This window comes from Gracilinanus agilis, chromosome 1 (genome assembly GCF_016433145.1).
Source record: "Gracilinanus agilis isolate LMUSP501 chromosome 1, AgileGrace, whole genome shotgun sequence".
NCBI classification, from domain to species: Eukaryota; Metazoa; Chordata; class Mammalia; order Didelphimorphia; family Didelphidae; genus Gracilinanus; species Gracilinanus agilis.
Genome location: NC_058130.1, coordinates 704,766,201 through 704,784,542, shown reverse-complemented (window position 1 = coordinate 704,784,542; position 18,342 = coordinate 704,766,201). Strand labels below are relative to the sequence as shown.

General features: G+C 39.6%; 1 protein-coding gene across 2 annotated transcripts in view; it reads left to right on the top strand.

Annotated features, from left to right (window-relative positions):
- MROH1 (maestro heat like repeat family member 1) overlaps positions 1-18,342 on the top strand; it is a 156,436-nt gene that overhangs the window by 2,600 nt on the left and 135,494 nt on the right. For both annotated transcript variants that reach the window (XM_044669587.1, XM_044669577.1), the window contains exons 2-4: positions 591-736; positions 7,894-8,025; positions 12,898-13,060. In XM_044669587.1, the coding sequence (XP_044525522.1) occupies positions 591-736; positions 7,894-8,025; positions 12,898-13,060 (441 nt within the window). The remainder of the gene's footprint in view (positions 1-590; positions 737-7,893; positions 8,026-12,897; positions 13,061-18,342) is intronic.

The window sequence follows — 18,342 nt, the reverse complement described above, 5'->3', positions numbered from 1 at the left end:
TTTCCCTTCTCATCTCCACCTAGTAGCCTTCCTGGAGTGTAATATTGTTTGGCATAGACAGGAAGTACCCTGAGAAGTCAGTAAGAAGGGGACCGTGATGGAATGAATTAGTGGGACAGGCTTTTATGAAGTGGCTGAGGAAAATTTAGATTGATAGACTAAAGGGAAGAAGTCATTTCAGGCAATAACATAAGTAAAGGTATAGAGACTGGAATGAACATAGTGTGGAAGGGCTTCCTTGATTATAGTAGAAATTTGGTAATAGTGGAAGATCAGCTGTATTAGGTTGTATGGATTCAGATTGTGGGACAGTTCATATGCTTAAATGGGGCATTTTGTCACAAGGAGCCAGATCCATCCAGAAGACTGACATGTTGAAAAAAAACCATTAGGAAGTTTAGTGACAGCTACGTACAAGAAGGCAGGGAGAAGCAGCAGCAGCTGTTATTGTAACCAAAATATGGTTTGTTAAGGGTCTTGGTTTAGTATGGCTTTGGGGATGGAAAGAAATTTTGAGGGCAAAATGTCTAATACATACAACTTTATGTTCCTGGATCCATAAAGTGTGTTTGTTACTTTCTCTTTTTCAGGGCTTGCCACTACACTGATAGGTGCAATCACAGATAAGGACCCTTTAGTGCAAGAGCAACTTTGCAATTCTTTATGTTATCTTGGAGAATCAAAAGCTGAAGAAACTCTTAATGCCTGTGATGAGTATCTCCGGCAGCATGAGAAGGTAATGTAGCTTTTAGCTTTTGGTATTATGTGGTACAGTGATCAAGGGACTGGGTTTAGGAGAAAGGGATAACTTTCACGGTCTTGTTTTGTTATCTCTAGAATTTTCTATCACACCTTTTCTTCAAAATTGTAAGAAATAAACTCTGAGCCATCATTCTGAGCTAAAGATTCAAACTTTAATTGTGGTAAATTAAAGCTGGGGGACTCACCATGCCCAACCTGTGGCAAAGACCCTTTTAAGATGTTCAACAGTGTGTTTTATAGGTTTTCAACAGTTAATTAGCATGTCATTAATGTAAGGGAGAAAAAGGGATTTTATGGGTTCAATATATTAAAAGGTGGTCGTCAGGGGAAATTTCCCCAATTAAGGAATACTCTCAAGTCAAAATTGACTTTTATGGTGATTTATTTATAATTAGGAAAGTTGAAGGTAGGGAAATTGAGAGAGAGAAACTCTGGCCCGGACTAGGTAAGAATTTAGAGGCCCGGTAGAGGGGCACAGAAGTTAACTAAACAAGGCTTCTAGCCACAAGGCCTTTTACAATTAGAGAGGCAAGAGAGGCCTCTCTGAGGGTAGAGCCTCCAGAAACGACAAGGGAGAGAGAAAGAGTCAGCCTAACTTACCCACGTGACAATTCAAAGGGAAGCAGTCAGAGGTCCCACCAGAGTCTCAGCATTCCAACACTCCTCCATGAACCAGAAGAGGTCCTCACCAGATACTGTCTTCCACCAAAGACATCAGCTGACTGAGGACCTTCTCCTTTTAAGGGGGTCGCTTATGTGTTACTTCCGGTTCCTCCCTCCTAATTTGCATGTCCAATCACAATAGACAATTCTCATAGTACTGCCTAGGGGGCAGTCAATTGATTCTGATTGTCACCCACTCTAGCACTCGTGGGTTACAGACCTCCCAGAATTAGAGGTGTTCTCACCTTTGGTGATTAAATCTAAAGATGGGCAGTGTAGACTTAATCTAATTATCACATGAAGAAGGCAGAAGATACATAGTATGTTAAGAAACATGTTATAACGGTGTTTGCAAAGGTGTGACACACCTGCCCCAGCATGCTGGGATGAGGTCTGCTTTGTTCTCTCTCTCCACCATGCCTGGGGACAATGTTCACGTGCCTTGACCTTCTGTCCAGCCACCCAAAGCAAGCACTTCCTCTGCTCTCTGGGGTAATGGAGGGACTCATAGGTGGCTTGAAGGTGCAGTTTGGACATGTGATCTCAAAAAGGTTCACCAATGTTGTGCTACAACATTTGGTAATGAGGGTTTGTAACATTTGATATGAAGTAATAAGTTCTAGTACAAGGTTAAGATAAAAAAAATGTAATTAATCCTCCAGAACTATCTTTCTACTTCTGGGTGGGGTTAGGTCAAAGTAACCTGTAGTTGGCATAAATCTTCACAGGATCAAATAACAGCTGGATACGTGTAGGTTGTTTTCCTCCGATGTCATCAGGATAGCTGTCCATTCACCTTTCCAAATGAACACAGCTTATTTCTTATAGCGTCTCTAGATAACTACACAGATCTGAAGTTTTTATTCCTCCAGCAGAAGTATTTAATCTAGTTAGTTGCCCTAATATTCTAGTTAACTATGATTAATATGCTATTATAATTATACACATTATACATATTTATATACAATTAGTGTAATAACTGGGTGTAACTTGTTCTAAAAATCATAGTTTCAGTTATCTAGTTAATTGATTATATATAATCACTTGGTTTATGTTATAAAAGCAATATAAAGCAATTTCCCTTTCCAAAGACATTTCCCTCTCAGTGCTGCCTCATTGACTTTCCAGAAAGTTGGTTATGCATTCCTTTCTCTTGGTGAGGCAGCTGCTGCTCTCTGTGTATATTTATTTTCTCTATATTTAATGTCTTATAGGTCTGCAAGTTCCCTACTTGATAAAAAATGTGATGCTTAGGAGCCCCTTTCTGTTGATCCTTAAACATCAAGGGAAATGTGAATCCTTAATTCTAGGCTGACTTAAGTAATGTGGAAGTTCAACTTGCAGGTGCATTTTTGATTGCTAGAAGCTTTTGTGTGTAAACAATTTTTTCCCTTTTTCTCTTGTGTGTTTTTTCCCTCAGTTGCATGAGCACCCAAACTGTCATTTTAGTTAGATTCCTAGCAATAGGGAGAACTTCCCTTTGCTTTGATTCACTTTTATTGAATGGATGGAAAAGTATTAAATGCTTATTATGGATCAGGCACTGCACTAAATATTGGAAATACAAATATAAAAAGCAAGAAAGTTTCCTGCCCCCCAAAGAGCTTACATATCCTAATGGGAGGATGGGAAACCACACATGCTATTGAAAGGAGCTTTAAGAAGTCACAGAACTATGCTGACTGGACCCATTACAAATTTCTGTGATCTAATCTCAACTGGACACTCATTGCGCCAAAGCAGACACTTCATTTTTCCCTAATTAATTTGTCACCTCATTCTTCACAGTAACTGTTCTAGACTTTCTCATCTCAAGCCTCTCACTATATCTTTTCTGTACTTTTTCAGCTGAGGACTTCATCTCATATTTCAGTGAAAAAATTGAGAATCTGACTCTACATTCTCCTTTTCTTTCTATCACTCAGCAATCTTCCTCCACTTTCCTCTCCTTTCATTCCAGTGTCAGATGAAGAGAGGGGCTCTTTCCCTGGCCAAGGCAAATTCCTCTCCATATACCCTTTAATCCTATTCAAACTTCTCCAGAAAATTGCCTTTGCTGTCATCCTCACTCTTAACTTTAATTTCCCCCATCTCCTGACTATTTCCCATTGCCTATAAACATTCCCATATCTCTCATTCAAAAAATAAAATCCTTTAGTCGGTCCAACTCTACTAGCTGTTGCCCTGAATCTCTCCTCCTCATACTGACTAAACTGCTTGAGAAAACCAAATAGAGTGAGTTCTCTACTTATTTTCATCTCACTCTCTTTTAAACTCTCTGAAATCTGGCCTCTTGTCACATCATTCAACTGAAACTGCCATTTCCAAAGTTATAAATGATTTTGTAATTGCCAAATATCATGGCTTTTTCTTAGTCCTGATCCTCTTTGATCTCTCTGTATTAGCTGAAACTGCTGATTGGCTTTTCTTTTTAGATATTTTCTCCTCTATGTTTTCCTGACAATTCTGACTGCTGGTTCACTTCCCACCTATCTGACCATTCTTTGGTCTCCTTTGCCGATTCTTCATCCATGTCATGCCCTTCAACCATAGATATCCTTCAAGGTTCTCTCTTGGGCCTTTTCTTACTGTATATTATCTCATATAGAATCTCTTCAGCTTCCATAAACTTAATTATCATCTCTCTCCATATCATTTTTTTTTTATTTTATTTTTTTTATTTTAAACCCTTAACTTCTGTGTATTGACTTATAGGTGGAAGAGTGGTAAGGGTGGGCAATGGGGGGTCAAGTGACTTGCCCAGGGTCACACAGCTGGGAAGTGTCTGAGGCCGGATTTGAACCTAGGACCTCTCGTCTCTAGGCCTGGCTCTCAATCCACTGAGCTACCCAGCTGCCCCCTCTCTCCATATCATTTTTAAAAAAACTCTTACCTTCTGTCATGGAATCAATACTGTGTATTGGTTCTAAGACAGAAGAGTGTTAAGGGCTAGGCAGTGGGGGTTAAGTGACTTGCCCAGGGTCACACAGCTAGAAAGTGTCTAAGTCCAAATTTGAACCCAGGACCTGGCTTCCAATCCACTGAGCCGCCTAACTACTCCCTCTCCATATGATCTGCATATTTAGCATTAGTCTTTCTATTAAACTCTGGTTATGCCTCACCATCTGCCTTTTGGACATATCAGATCTTTTGTCCTGTAGGTATCTCAAACTCAACCTATCTAAAACAGAACTCAGTATCTTTCCTCTCAAACTTTCCCCCTTTTTTTAAACTTCCCTTTCTTGGTTGAGGGTACTGCCATTCTTCCAGTCACTCAGATCTACATACCATATATCAAATCCACTGCCAAGTTAGGTCTTTTCTGCCTTCACATTTTTTATATACATTCCCTTCTCTCCATTAATAAACCTAGCACTCTAGTTCATCCTTTATCATTTCTCACCTGTACTATTGCAGTAGTCTTCTAAATTGGGCTTCCTACTTCATCTTTCCCCACTCTAAACCATCTGATTCATTCAGCTGTCAAGGATTTTTCTCAAGCATAGGCATAACACTATTATTTTTTCTCTCAAGGAGTTCTGTTTGCTTCCTGTTACTTCAAAGATCATATATATTCCTCTCTTAGACATTTAAAGCTCTTCATTTCTTGACCGCTTCTTACCTTTCCAGCTGTCTTACTCCCCTATCCAGCCAAATTGGCTTTTTTGCAGTTTTTTAAATGTGATATTCCATCTTTCATCTCTGTGCCTTTGTACTGGTAGTCTCCCAGGCCTGGAATGCCTTACCTTCTCACCTTTCCCTCCTTGTTTCACTTGCTTCCTTTAAGATTCAGCTTAAGTCTCACCTTCTTGCAGAACTTTCTTGGTCCCCTAGCCAGCCTGCTAATGTCTATCTCTTTCATAGAACTACTTTTATTTATTCCCTATTGATGCCTTTTTAATCACAGAGATTTTTGGATGTAACAGACAAAACCCTCTCACCACCCCACCTCCCTTCCCTATCAAGTTGAACTTTTTCTAGTAACAAAGACTTGCCCAGGGTAATTTAGTGATTAACTTGCCCAGCAAAGCTAAGTATAATGCTATTTGGTGGGGAATGGGGAATAAATTTTGAATGAAATAGAGGACTTCCAAGTATTCCTTATGAAAAGTCCAGAGCTTCATAGAAACTTTTAAGTTCAAACATAGGAGTTAAGAGAAACATAAATAGTAACCATGAATATTTACATTCATGTAAACTGCTTACATTCAAATATAGGGAGATGATATATGTATCCCTTCTGAATCCTGTTTTTGTCAGGGATCATGGAGCTAGTCTAATTAGAAGGAATGAGAATGGTTCTTTTGTGTCCCAGTGGTCTTAAAAGAAGAATGAAAAGGAGAGAAGAGGAAATGCCTGGGGAGAAAAAAGAGGGGAGAGTTTGGGAAACTGTTTCTTACATAATTAGGGTATATAAATAGACACAAAGGGGATGGGAAGCAGCTAACACTTCAACCTCACTTTTATTTGAACTGGTTGAAACACACCGAAGCACAATTTGGTATAGAAATGTAGTCCAGGGGGCAGCTGGGTAGCTCAGTGTACTGAGAGCCATGCCTAGAGATGGGAGGTCCTAGTTTCAAATCTATCCTCAGACACTTCCTAACTGTGTGACCCTGGGCAAGTCACTTAACTTCCATTGCCTAGCCCTAACCACTCTTCTGCCTTGGAGCCAATACATGGATATTGACTCCAAGATGGAAGGTAAGGATTTAAAAAAAAGAAAAAAAGTAGTTCATTCAACTGAGAGATAGGAGGGAAAGGGGAAAGGAGAGAACTAGAAATTAGAGGGAGAGTAAATTATAGGAGGGATTAGTTCTAAGCAAAACAAACTCTAATACTATATACAAATATTTGCAGCTCTTTTTAGGTAATAAACATCGGTAGTAAAAGGGGGAAAAAGGAGTTTTGGGGTTCAATATATTAAAAGATGGTTGCCAGAGGATTGAACTATTATCAATCCTCAATTAAGAATAATCTCAAGTCAAAATTGACTTTTATGGAAGTTTATTTACAATTAAGAAGAGAGAGAGGAAATAAGGAAATAAGAATCTAATCCAGTAGGTAATTTATTACAATCCTCTCATTAATCCAGGTACATCTTAACCCTCAGCCAAGAGTTAGAGGGCCAGAGGCCCGGAGGTGAATGGAGCAAACTTCATTCACAGAGACTATAAATAGAAATTTCTTAAGAGAAGTTCAGGAAGATTCAGTCAGTCTTTAAACTCACCATGTGGAATTCAAAAAAGATAATTAAGGCAGTTTCACCAGGGTCTCAGTGTTCCAACACTCCTCCATGAACCAGAAGAGGTCCATTACCAGATGCACTCTTCAGCCGAAGACTCCAGCTGACTGAGGACCTCCTCCTTTTAAAGGGGTCACTTATGCGTCACTTCCTGTGCCTCCCTCCTAATTTGCGGGTCCAATCACAACAGACGCTTCTCTTAGGACTGCCTAGGGGCAGTCAGTTGATTCTGATTGTCACCCACTCTAACACAGGTGGGTTACAGACCTCCCAGAATTAGAGGTGTTCTCACCTTTGGTGATTAAATCTAAAGATGGGCAGTGTAGACTTAATCTAATTATCACAGTAGTCTGAAGCCTAGGCCGTAAATGAGGAATGGGTGAACAAGTTTGGTATGTGAATGTGATAGAATACTATTGTGCAGGAAAAATTATAAAGGGAATTATTTCAAAGAAATCTAGGACTTGTATGATCTGATGCAGAGTGAAGTAAATAGAACCAGAACAATTTATCCAGTGACAACAATATGGTAAAGGGGCAAATGACTTTGAAAGAATTAGTGACACAATGACCAAACATGATTCAAGAGGACTAATGATGAAACATGCTACTACTTTTATGATAAAGAAGTGAAGGATTCAGTGCACAGAACAAGACAATTTACTCTTTTGGGGGGGGGATATAGCCAATGTGGAAAATTGATACATACATTGACATTTATTCCTTTAGTTTTCAAGGGGGTTGAGAAGGTGGAATTTGAGTAGGAGAAGGGGAAGGCCTATTTTTGATGACTGAATAATATGTGTGTGTGTGTGTGTGTGTGTGTGTGTGTGTGTGTGTGTGTCTATGTCTATGTCTATGTCTATGTCTATGTCTATGTCTATGTCTATGTAAAAGTGAGGCCACAGGGGCAGAGGATTCTTCTAGTGTGAAAAGTGAAATGGGAAGGGAGGAATGAGCTCCCAGAGTGAAGAGTTATATATATATGGCATGGTAGAGAAAAACCTGAAGAGATGAGTCAGCAGAATAGCCTGAAGGTGGCAGGCAGCATTCAGGAGAACCCAGTGGCCATGATTGCCATAATTTACTTTTGCTTCTTATCTGCACAAGAAGACTTTGCCACATTGTCAAGAATTTATAGGAATCCCTCAGTATTCCTCTCAGAGCATTTCATTGAACAGTGGACCTCTCAGCTTGACCTGTGTATTTTTCTTTCCTTTTAGCTTGCATATCCATACCGAGTCATTATCCTGAAGGCTATGGAAACAATTGTGAAGAATAACATAGATGAGCTGGATCGGTGTACAGCCAAGATAGTTATCATTTTGGCCTCAAATGAAATGACCAAATCTAAGGTAAGAGCTTAAGGCATAAGCAGTTTATTTTTTAATTTTTAAAATTTGTAATAAAAAAAACCTTTTACTTAATTAATTAATTTAGGGCATTTTTCCATGATTACATGATTCATGTTCTTTCCCTCCCTGCTGCTGCCACCCCTCCAACCCCCCCCTTCGCCATTGTGCAATTCCACTGGTTCATAAGCAGTTTTTATAATCTTACTCATCTGCCTTGCAGAATGAAGTGCTTATTTTGTCAAAAGATGGTTCTCTTTCTGTCTTTAACTGTAGTTTTCTACATCAGCAACAACACTGAAATAATGTTTCCTCAATGCATTCTTTCTTAGGGATCAAAGGTACCCTCTAGAGCAGAGGTTTCAAATTAGGGCCCCTGTGCTGCATCTAGGCCCTGCACTGCCCAGTGCTGGGAATATCAGATTAAAATGTAATTGAGAAATTTTTAAGAAAATAAATAAAAATACAATAAATCATAGATAATGTTATTTTGTGGTTTTCTTTTTTAGAAAAATTTTCCATGGTTCCATGATTCATGTTTTTACTTTCCCCTTCACACCTCTCCCCCTCATAGCCGACACACATTTCCACTGGTTTTAACATGTGTCATCAATCAAGACTTATTTCCATATTATTGATAGTTGCATTGGTGTGGTCATTTTGTGGTTTTCTTAAGTAATAGTTCATCTGAGTTTGATCTCACTGCTCTGAAAGACCCAGAGGTGTGTACTAATCCTCTCAAAGTCCCTGAGATGTAGATTTAGGTACAAATAAACTTGAGTTTTTCAGATGAGGAAACTAAAGTCAGAGCAAGTACTTAATATTCCATAGGACATAATGGGACCTATTGCTCCTTGGAGGACTCTGCTTTCTCAATCAGACCCTATTTTTTATATAGTTTTGGCATCCCTTAGAAGGGGTTGTGAATTCAGGTATACAGTATAGTGGAGCACTTAAGGCCTCATGATATTTTTTTTCTTTTTAAATCATACCTTCTTTCTTAGAATTGATAATAATTATCAGTTCCAAGGCAAAAGAGTGGTAGGAGTTAGGCAATTGGGGTGAAGTGACTTGCCCAGGGAAGTGTCAGATCAGATTTGAACCCAGGATCTCCCGTCTCCAGGCCTGCCTGTCTTTCTACTGAGCCACTTAGTTGCTCTGTTATTTACTTCTTAACTTCTAAATTAACTACCATGGAAAGCAAAGGAATGAAGAGAGTATGCCATTATGGAAAGAGCTCTGGCCTAGGAGTTGTGAGACCTAGATTTTAATCTTGTCTGTGTCGTTGACTTACTCTGTAACCTTACATAAGTCATTTACCCTGCCTGTGCCTTAGTTTCCCTCTCATTAAAGTGAGAGCAAAGGACTACATGGCTGCTTGATCTCAGCTAACTCTGACATTCTCTGATTCCAGTGAATTAATTTTTACCTGCATCATGAGTGATGACCAGGACCTTGTAGAGTTTTGAATAGAACTTGTATTCTGGCACAAGCCATCATTTGGTCACATAGTGATTTTTTTTGTTTGTTTCTCTCTCTAGAAACTGTTTAGCACACAACTGCATGGACACACCATGGATCTGTGTTGTTGTGTTTATTGATGTCTGCTCTTGTACTCTCTCTACTTTCTCCAGCTTTTTGAGAGACTCTAGTTTTTTTCTTTTAAATTTTACTGATATCTTTTGTTTATATATAATCTTCATTTCCGAATACATTTCTTTTAAGATGGAATTAGCTCACCCCTATTCATTCTTTAGACTTTAGCCACCAGGAATATGTGCACCCTGCCCAACTTAGAATCAAGTGGCAAGGGGGGAGGTCTGTGACCCACATGTGCTAGTGAGTGACAAATCAAAAACAAGTGACTGCCCTCTGGGCAGCCCGAAACAAGGTTGAGGTTGCCATTTGTCCACGTAGAACTGGAGGGTGGATGTAGGAGATGCGAAGAACTATCTTTTAAATATGGTAACTTCCTATGGAGGGGATTTGGCTCTTTCATCTTGGCCTTGGAGGAGCTTTGTTTGAGACCTCAGACTACTTCCTTTGAATTGCCATGTGGGTAAGTTAAGGCTGACTCCCGGGTTAAGATGGCTGCAGAGTAGAAGCAGGGTGCTTTACTCTCCTAACCGAGCTATACATGATACCTCAAAAGGAGACAAAAACCAAATCCAGATGAACGAAGGGATCCCACAATAGGGCATAGTATTGAAGGTATGTGGGATCTGGGCATTTCCACACTATAAGGGGTGGAAATAGCTCCCATTAAAATGTGAGCTGATCAACCCTCCCCCACCCCCACCCACAGTACCAGAGTCAGAGGCTGCACCTCAGAGTTAGAGCGAGTGGGGGGCAAAATCTAGCTTCTTGGCAGCTAACTGGGACCACCAAGAGCTTGCCCCTGAGAGCAGCAAGACTTGAGACCCCAGGAGGCTAGAGAGCGCAGACTTTGGGCACGGGAGTGGAGCTGAGAGAGGCAGTGGACAGTGGAAGCAGCTCAGCTCGCTGCGATTCAGGGGAGAACTTCAGGTGGAGGAACAAGCGTGGGCCAATTTCTAGGCTCTGGGCAGCTGACTAGGACCACTGGGGGCCTGACCCTGAGAATAGCTAGACTAAAGACCCCAGGAGGCTGAGGAGTGCAGACCTTGGGAGTAGGAGCGAAGCTGAGAGGGGCCGCAGACAGCAGAGGCCTAGCAGACACTGGAAGCCAGGAGACTCACAAAGTAGCCTCAGGAAAAAAATGCTCCTTAGCTCTATACACAGAGAGTCTGCCTGCCTCACTCAGACTTCTGGCTGAGAAAGAAAAACCAGCATAATGATGACAAGCAAGGCCCAAGAAATAACCACCAAAAAGACCAAGAAAAAAGCCCTAACACTTGATAACTTTTGCACAGAAAAAATCCAGAAAGCAGAGGAGGACAAACAAAGACATCCAAACCTTCCCCAAAAAGGCTGACTTCCTTTCCCTGGCGTTTCTGGAGGCACTAGCCTCTCCGAAGAGGCCTTTTGTCTTAGAGGAGACCTCATGGCTAGAAGCCTTGTTTAATTAACCTCTGTGCCCCCCTTTGTTGGGCCTCTGAAGCCCTGCCTGGTTGGGCCTTCGGAGCAGGCCGGAGTATATCTCTCTCTCTCTCATTTTCTCTATCTTCACTCTTCCTATTTGTAAATAAACTACCATAAAAATCATCCTGACTTGGGTCGTTAATTTGGAATTGTGAAAAATTATTCCTGGCAATCAAAACTCTTAAATATCCAGTTCAGCCATAATTTTTACCTCTTACACTTCCACCACTCTCTACCAGCAAGTCATACCTTATGACAAATATTTTTAAATAAAGGTGTAAGAGATTAAAATTAATATGCAAAGAACTAAATATTATATTTAATAAAGTTTTATTAATAATAAACTAACATAAAAAACTAGAGTGAAAAGGTGCTAAACTCACTTGACCTGTGCCCATGATGGAGAGAGGAAGAGGGAGGTGCTACAGAACTTATAAAACAACATGACCACATAAACGTAGAGGTGCAGGAGAGATTAAAGGGAATTTTGGGAAATACTAAGGGACTTATGGGGGATGAAGTCCAAGGTTCAAAATCTCCATTTATACAAAGGGGACAGAGGAAGCATTTTAGGAGAAAAAAGTTAATATTCAATCCAGTCTAACATTGTAGCCCTTTCCTTCTACAGAAAAGAAAGGGAGATAAATTTTCCTAGAATCACAGAACCTCAGAGTTTGAAGGGATCTCAGTGGCCATTTAGTCAAACTGTATATGAAAAGAATTCCCATTTGAACATACTTGACAAGTTGATATTTAGCTTCTACTTGTATGACTCCTAACATGGGATAACTTACCATTCTGGAGGTAGCCCATTTCACTTTTGGGCAGCTCTAATTTGGGTGCAGTTTTTCCTTACATCAAGCCTAAATTTGCCTCCTTGTAACTTCTACACATTGTTCCTGATTCTGCCTTCTGGGACCAAATAGAACAAATCTAATCCTTCCTCTATATTACATTCTTTCAAATACTTGAAGACAGCTACTGTGTTTTCCCCTGAGTCTTCTCTCCTCCAGGCTAAACATCTATTCTTTCAACTGGTCCTCATATGATATGGACTCAAGTACCCTCAACCAGCCTGGTTGTCTTCTAGACACTCCAGCTTTATCAGTATCTTTCTTAAATCATGGCTTCCAGAGTTCAACACATCTCTTCTCCAGGGCCAAGTTTAGTTATAATTACACTGCATTCAGGGTTGGGGCTTTTGTTCCTTCTCTTTATATTATCACAATCCTTGTGTATGTTGTTTTCCTTGTTTTACTTACTTCACTTTGCATTAGCTCATGTAAGTTTTCCTTGAGTCTTTGAATTTTTTATAGTCATCATTTTTACATTGTAGTAATATTTTATTATATTAACAATACTACAGTTTAGCCATTCCTCATTGTTGGACACACAACTGTGTTTTTAATTCTTTGCTATCTCAAGAAGTACTTCTGAACATTTAGGACTTTGCTTGTTGTTCTCCTTAGGGTACATATCTCTAGATCAAAAACGAAATTTTTGTTGTTTTTTAGTATAATTCCAAATTGCTTTCTGGAATGATTGTACTGATTCATAGCTCCATCGACAGTGTATTGCTTTAATTATCCATGGCATGTAGGTAACCATTGGTTAGTGTGGGGAAGTACAGAAAATTGAATAGCATCTCTCTCTCACATGTTACACTACAATATCAGAATATCCCTATTGATTAAGAACTGCTTCTCTTTTTACCTACTGATGGTTTTTAGTGATGTTTTTTATTTGATTCTCTGTTTCTGAATATTATTGTCAGATGCTTGTTAATGTCTTTTGTATCTCTTCATGGTGGTCTAGGAATTAATCCTGGATTGGCAGCAGGCCGCAAGCAGTGTACTTGTTGCTGTGGGGAAACGGTTTATCAACAGAGTGATGGAGGAGGTTTTGACCAAATTTCAGCCAGGGATCCTGCCTCACTATTTTGTCATGCAGACATTTGCAAACCTGTCTATCACCAATGGTAGGTTTCAGTTATGTCCTCCTTCCTCTCTTTCCCCCATATCACTACTTTTGAACCTAGGTTAGCAAAAGTAGCAGAATGCTTTGGTGGCTGGAGTGCTGGACATATAGTAAGACCAAGGCTGGAATCCTTTACCCAACACTCACTAGCTGGGTCACCATGGCTGAGTAATTGCACTTCAATAAGTATCATTTTCTTCCTTTCCTTTCCTTTCCCTTTCCTTTCCCTTTCCTTTCCCTTTCCTTTCCCTTTCCCTTTCCCTTTCCCTTTCCCTTTCCCTTTCCCTTTCCCTTTCCCTTTCCTTTTCCTTTTCCTTTTCCCTTACCTTACCTTACCTTACCTTACCTTACCTTACCTTACCTTACCTTACCTTACCTTTCCTCCTTACCTTCCATCTTAAAATCAATACTGTGTAAGGGCTAGGCAATGGCGGTGAAGTGACTTGACCAGGGTCACACAGCTGGGAAGTGTCTGAGGCTGGATTTGAAACCAGGATCTCCCGTCTCTAGGCCTGACTCTCAATCCACTGAGCCACCCAGCAGCCCCCAAGCATCAGTTTTCTTATCTGCAAAATGGTAGTAATTAGAACTGTTAAAACTACCTCTGAAGTTTATTGTGAGGCTAAAATGAGATAAGGTTTGAAAAGTGCTTTGAAAGCTTAAAAGTGCTATATAAATGTCAGTTATTATTATAGTTGTTAAAGAGTCTAGGGCAGGGGTCAGCAACCTTTTTGGCCGTGAAAGCCATAAATGCCACATTTTTTAAAATGTAATTTCCTGAGAGCCGTACAGTGCTCACAGTGTGTGCTCCTGTAACAGCGCCTGAAAATAAATTGACTTTATGGCTCCTGCAGAAAGAGCCATATCTGGCCCTCAAAAGAGCCAGATATGGCTCGAGAGCCATACGTTGCCGACCCCTGGTCTAGGGCTTTCTAGTCACAGTGTTCCCACTGACTCACAGTGTGACTTGGGACATATTCTTAATTGCTCTGGCCTTCAGTTTCCTATTAGCCACATAATATCTGTTCTACCTGCCTTGTTGTGTTGTTCTGGCAATTATTAAATAGTATATATTAAAGTTTAAAATGCTGTGCTTATGGTGGTATTATTTCTTCATGGAATGCAATTGACCTTTTAGAGAAACTCCAGTTCTAAAAAGCAAGAATAGAAATAGGTTTTGAGTTGTTCTGGAGTAGGGTTCCATAAAGGCCATCATATTTAGGCTTGTGGGAAGGAGTGCTGAGACTTCATAACTGCTATGATTCTATCTTAGACTAGGGCCTCCCCAAGGTGTGAGAAACCCAAGATTAAGTAAGTCCTAGAGAGCACTAAAGATCATCACAGTCAGGTCCAGGTGATCTTTGTAAACCCTTGCTCCATTCTTGGCTTTTGGGTGCCTGGGATAGAGGACACTCAAACTTCCTTAGGTGACTTGAGGAAGAAGGTTTGTGCCATGTTCCCTTAATGAGTATTTAACCCACAACTCTATTTCTTGCGCTCCCATTATAATGAAAGCCAAAGGTCCTCTGGGAGACACAGAAAGAAACAAACCACTGTCCTTCTGAAGGTTAAGTTCTCATCAAAAGGATTCACAGCTAAGGATGTAAATTTTCTAAATCTCACCTAGTACTAAGTAGGGTGTCAACTCAAAATAGGCTAAAGAGTAAAGAATTTTCTTTCACAATACAAGTAATCAAACAGTTGCTACCTACAAGAATCTTAAATTCCAATGTAGAAGACAACAAGAACATATATAAGTATATACAGAATGAATACAAAGGAAATGAATATGAAGTATTTAAATTCAAGGGAGTTTGAGAAGGCAGGACTCTAAACATTGAAGAGATCAATCAGGAAAGGTATCATGTTGAAGATTATGTTTGAGTTGTGACTTGAAGAGAGATTCTGTAAGGTAGAAGTGAAGAAGGAGTACAGTTAGATACAAGCTAATTTAATGTAAAGGCACAAAGAGGAGTTAGGGTGTCATGTGAGGGATGGAGAAAAGACTTGTTTGGTTGAATCAGTGGAGGACAGGGAGTAATGTACAGTGAATCTGGAAAGACAGATTAAGACAAGGTGACAAAGGGCTTTAAAGGCTAAACAGAAGTTTTTATTTGATTCTAGAGGCAAAAGGGAGCCACTGGAGTTTATTGAGTAGATGAGTGACATGGTTAGTTCTACAAGTAAGGAAAATAATTTTCATAACAGTATGGAAGAAGGACTGAAATGTGAAGAGACAAGTCAGATACTAGTGAGGAGGCTGTTGCAATAATTTAGGCAAGAGGAGATGAGCATTTGAACTAAGATGGTATAGTAGTGCAGGTAGCAAGGAGTCAGATTTGAGAGAATTTGCAGAGTTATCAATAACAAGATTTGACAATTTTTTAGGTACATAGAGTGAGGAAGAATGAGTTATGGTTACTAAGATTATGAATCTGGAGGACTCGAGGATGGTGGTGCTTTTGAAGTTTGGAAAGAAATAGAAAAGTTTGGAAGATGAGAAAATCTAGGGGGAAACATTGAATTTAGTTTTGAACATGTTGATAATAACTTATTATCCAGGATAATAAGTTTGAAATGTGCAATAAGTAACTGTTCCTGTAAGATTGAAGCTTAGGGGAGATTTAGGGTCTGGATATATAGATTTGGGAGTCATCTGTATAGAAATGATAATCAAGCCCATGGAAGTTGATGTGTTCACTAAGAAAGAAAATAAGGACAGAGCTTTAGGCAATACTCAGGGAACATGAACAGGAGAATCAGCAAAGGAGACTTAAGAAGGAATGATTAGCTAGGAAGAGAACTAGTCAAGAAATTATCATAAAAGTCACAGATTGGAGAGAATGAATATCACATACAGTAGTTAGGTATAGAAGGATGTTTAAGAAAAGACCATTGGATTTAGCAGTTGAGAGATTTTTTTTTTAATCTTGGAGAGAGTAGTTTCAGTAGGACAATGAGATTGGAAGCAGGATAGCTAAGGGTTGGGGAGTGAGTGAGAGAAGAGAAAGTAAAGGTAGCAAGTATACTTAGATTTTCCTGGGATTTTGACTGAGAAAGGAAGGAGAGATAGAAGACAGCAGGGTCTGGAAAAGTTGTCTTGTTAAGGAGTGGGAAGGATTGGGCTTTTTTGAAGGTAGTAGGGAAGGAACCAAAAAACAAGGAAAGATTAACAGAAAGACTGGGCATGTCAATTGACACAACATTTTTATTATAATTTTACTTTGAAATAAACATTTTCACTCTAAAATTAATAAAGGGATATGGTTTCTTTTATGAAAGATAAGTTCTTTTATCTTGTACTTATGGATAAAAAAATGTTCTGTGTCAATTGGTTCTTTAAAGTATTCTTAAATTTCTGTCCTGCTGTTAAAGCTTTGAGAGGTGATGTTTGATTGGATAGTTTGCTAGAGAATCAGGGAAGAAGAGTTGGGGCTAGCACAAAGGGTAGATAAAGAAGACTTCACCTTGCCAAAGAGTAGGGCTTCCTTATTGTCAGAGACTGGAAAAAGGAGAAAGTGGGGAATGATATGAATAAGCTTTAGATGAGATGAAGAGAAAAGTGAGAGCTTATGTCAACTGGCCTCAGTTTTTTCCAGAAAGTAAGAGGTGAGGTCCTTAGTTGAAGGAAGAAGCAGGCATTGTAGGAATCTTAAGGGGAAAGAGAAGGTTTGGCACAGCTTCTGTGGGGAAGGAGATAGGAAATCAATTAGGGAGGAGCAGAAGCATTGACTAATTGCAAGGAGGGTCCAAGTGTAGTTGGAGAGCCTACATATAACCTATTAGTACAGTTGTGTTCCTTTTAGCTTGGTTGAGCAGTACTGAGGCCAGAATTGTCTCAGGCACCTTTATTTCCCTGATAGAATTTAATGTGTACTACCACATCCAAAGCCATAGAAGGGAGATATGAAGACTAATTTTACAGATAAAAGAAACAAAGGCTTGGAGACATGATGTGACTTTTATAAAAGGGGATCAATAATACTTGCATTATACCTACCTACAGATTTTTGGAAAAAAAGTGATTAATGATCTTGCTAGTGGCACAGCCTAGTCTAGAACCTAAGTCTTCTAAATCCTTGTTTTTTTTGTTTTTTGTTTTTTCCTTTTAAAGCTTTATTTTATTTTATTTTTTAATTTATTAACTTAATTTAGACCATTTTTCCATGGTTATGTGATTCATGTTCTTTCCTTTGCCTCCTCCCTTCCTGTGGCCAACAAGCATTTCCACTGGGTTGTATATATATCATTGATCAGGACCCACTTCCATATTATCATTTGCAACAGAGTGATTGTTTAGAGTCTACATCCCCAGTCATGTCCCCATTGAACCATGTGATCAAGCAAATGTTTTTCTTCTGTGTTTTTAATCTCACAGTTCTTTCTCTGGTTGTGGATAGCATTGTTTCTCATAAGTCCCTCAGAATTGTCTTGGGTCACTGCATTGCTGCTAGCAGAGAAGTCCATTAAGTTTGATTGTGCCATGGTGTATCCATCTCTGTGTACAATGTTCTCCTTGTTCTGCTCCTTTTGCTCTGCATCAGTTCCTGGAGGTTGTTCCAGTTCACATGGAATTCCTCCAGTTTGTTATTCCTTTTAGCACAATAGTATTCCATCACCAACAGATGCCACAATTTATTCCTAAATCCCTGTTCATTGATTTTTCAGTGTGCTACACAACTTCCTATTTCTCCAGCTGCTCTTGGGAAAATCAATTGTGTTTCTGCTGAGTCTGCTGATTGTAAAGTGTCATTTGTGGCAAAATTGGGACATTAATGTATTGCTGGTGGAGTTGTGAATTGATCCAACCATTCTGGATGGCAATTTGGAACTGTGCCCAAAGGGCTTTAAAAGACTGTCTGCCCTTTGATTCAGTCATACCACTGCTGAGGTTATACCCCAAAGAGATCATAGGGAAAAAGACTTGTACAAGAATATTTATAGCTGTGCTCTTTGTGGTAGCAAAAAATTGGAAAATGAGGGGATGCCCTTCAGTTGGGGAATGGCTGAACAAATTGTGGTATCTGTTGGTGATGAAATACTATTGTGCTAAAAGAAATAATGAATTGCAGGAATTCCATGTGAATTGGAACAACCTCCAGGAATTGATGCAGAGCAAAAGGAGCAGGACAAGGAGAACATTGTACACAGAGATGAATACACCATGGCACAATCTAACTTCTCTACTAGCAGCAATGCAATAATCCAGAACAATTCTGAGGGACCTATGAGAAAGAACACTATCCACATCCAGAGGAAGAACTGTGGGAGTAAAAGCACAGA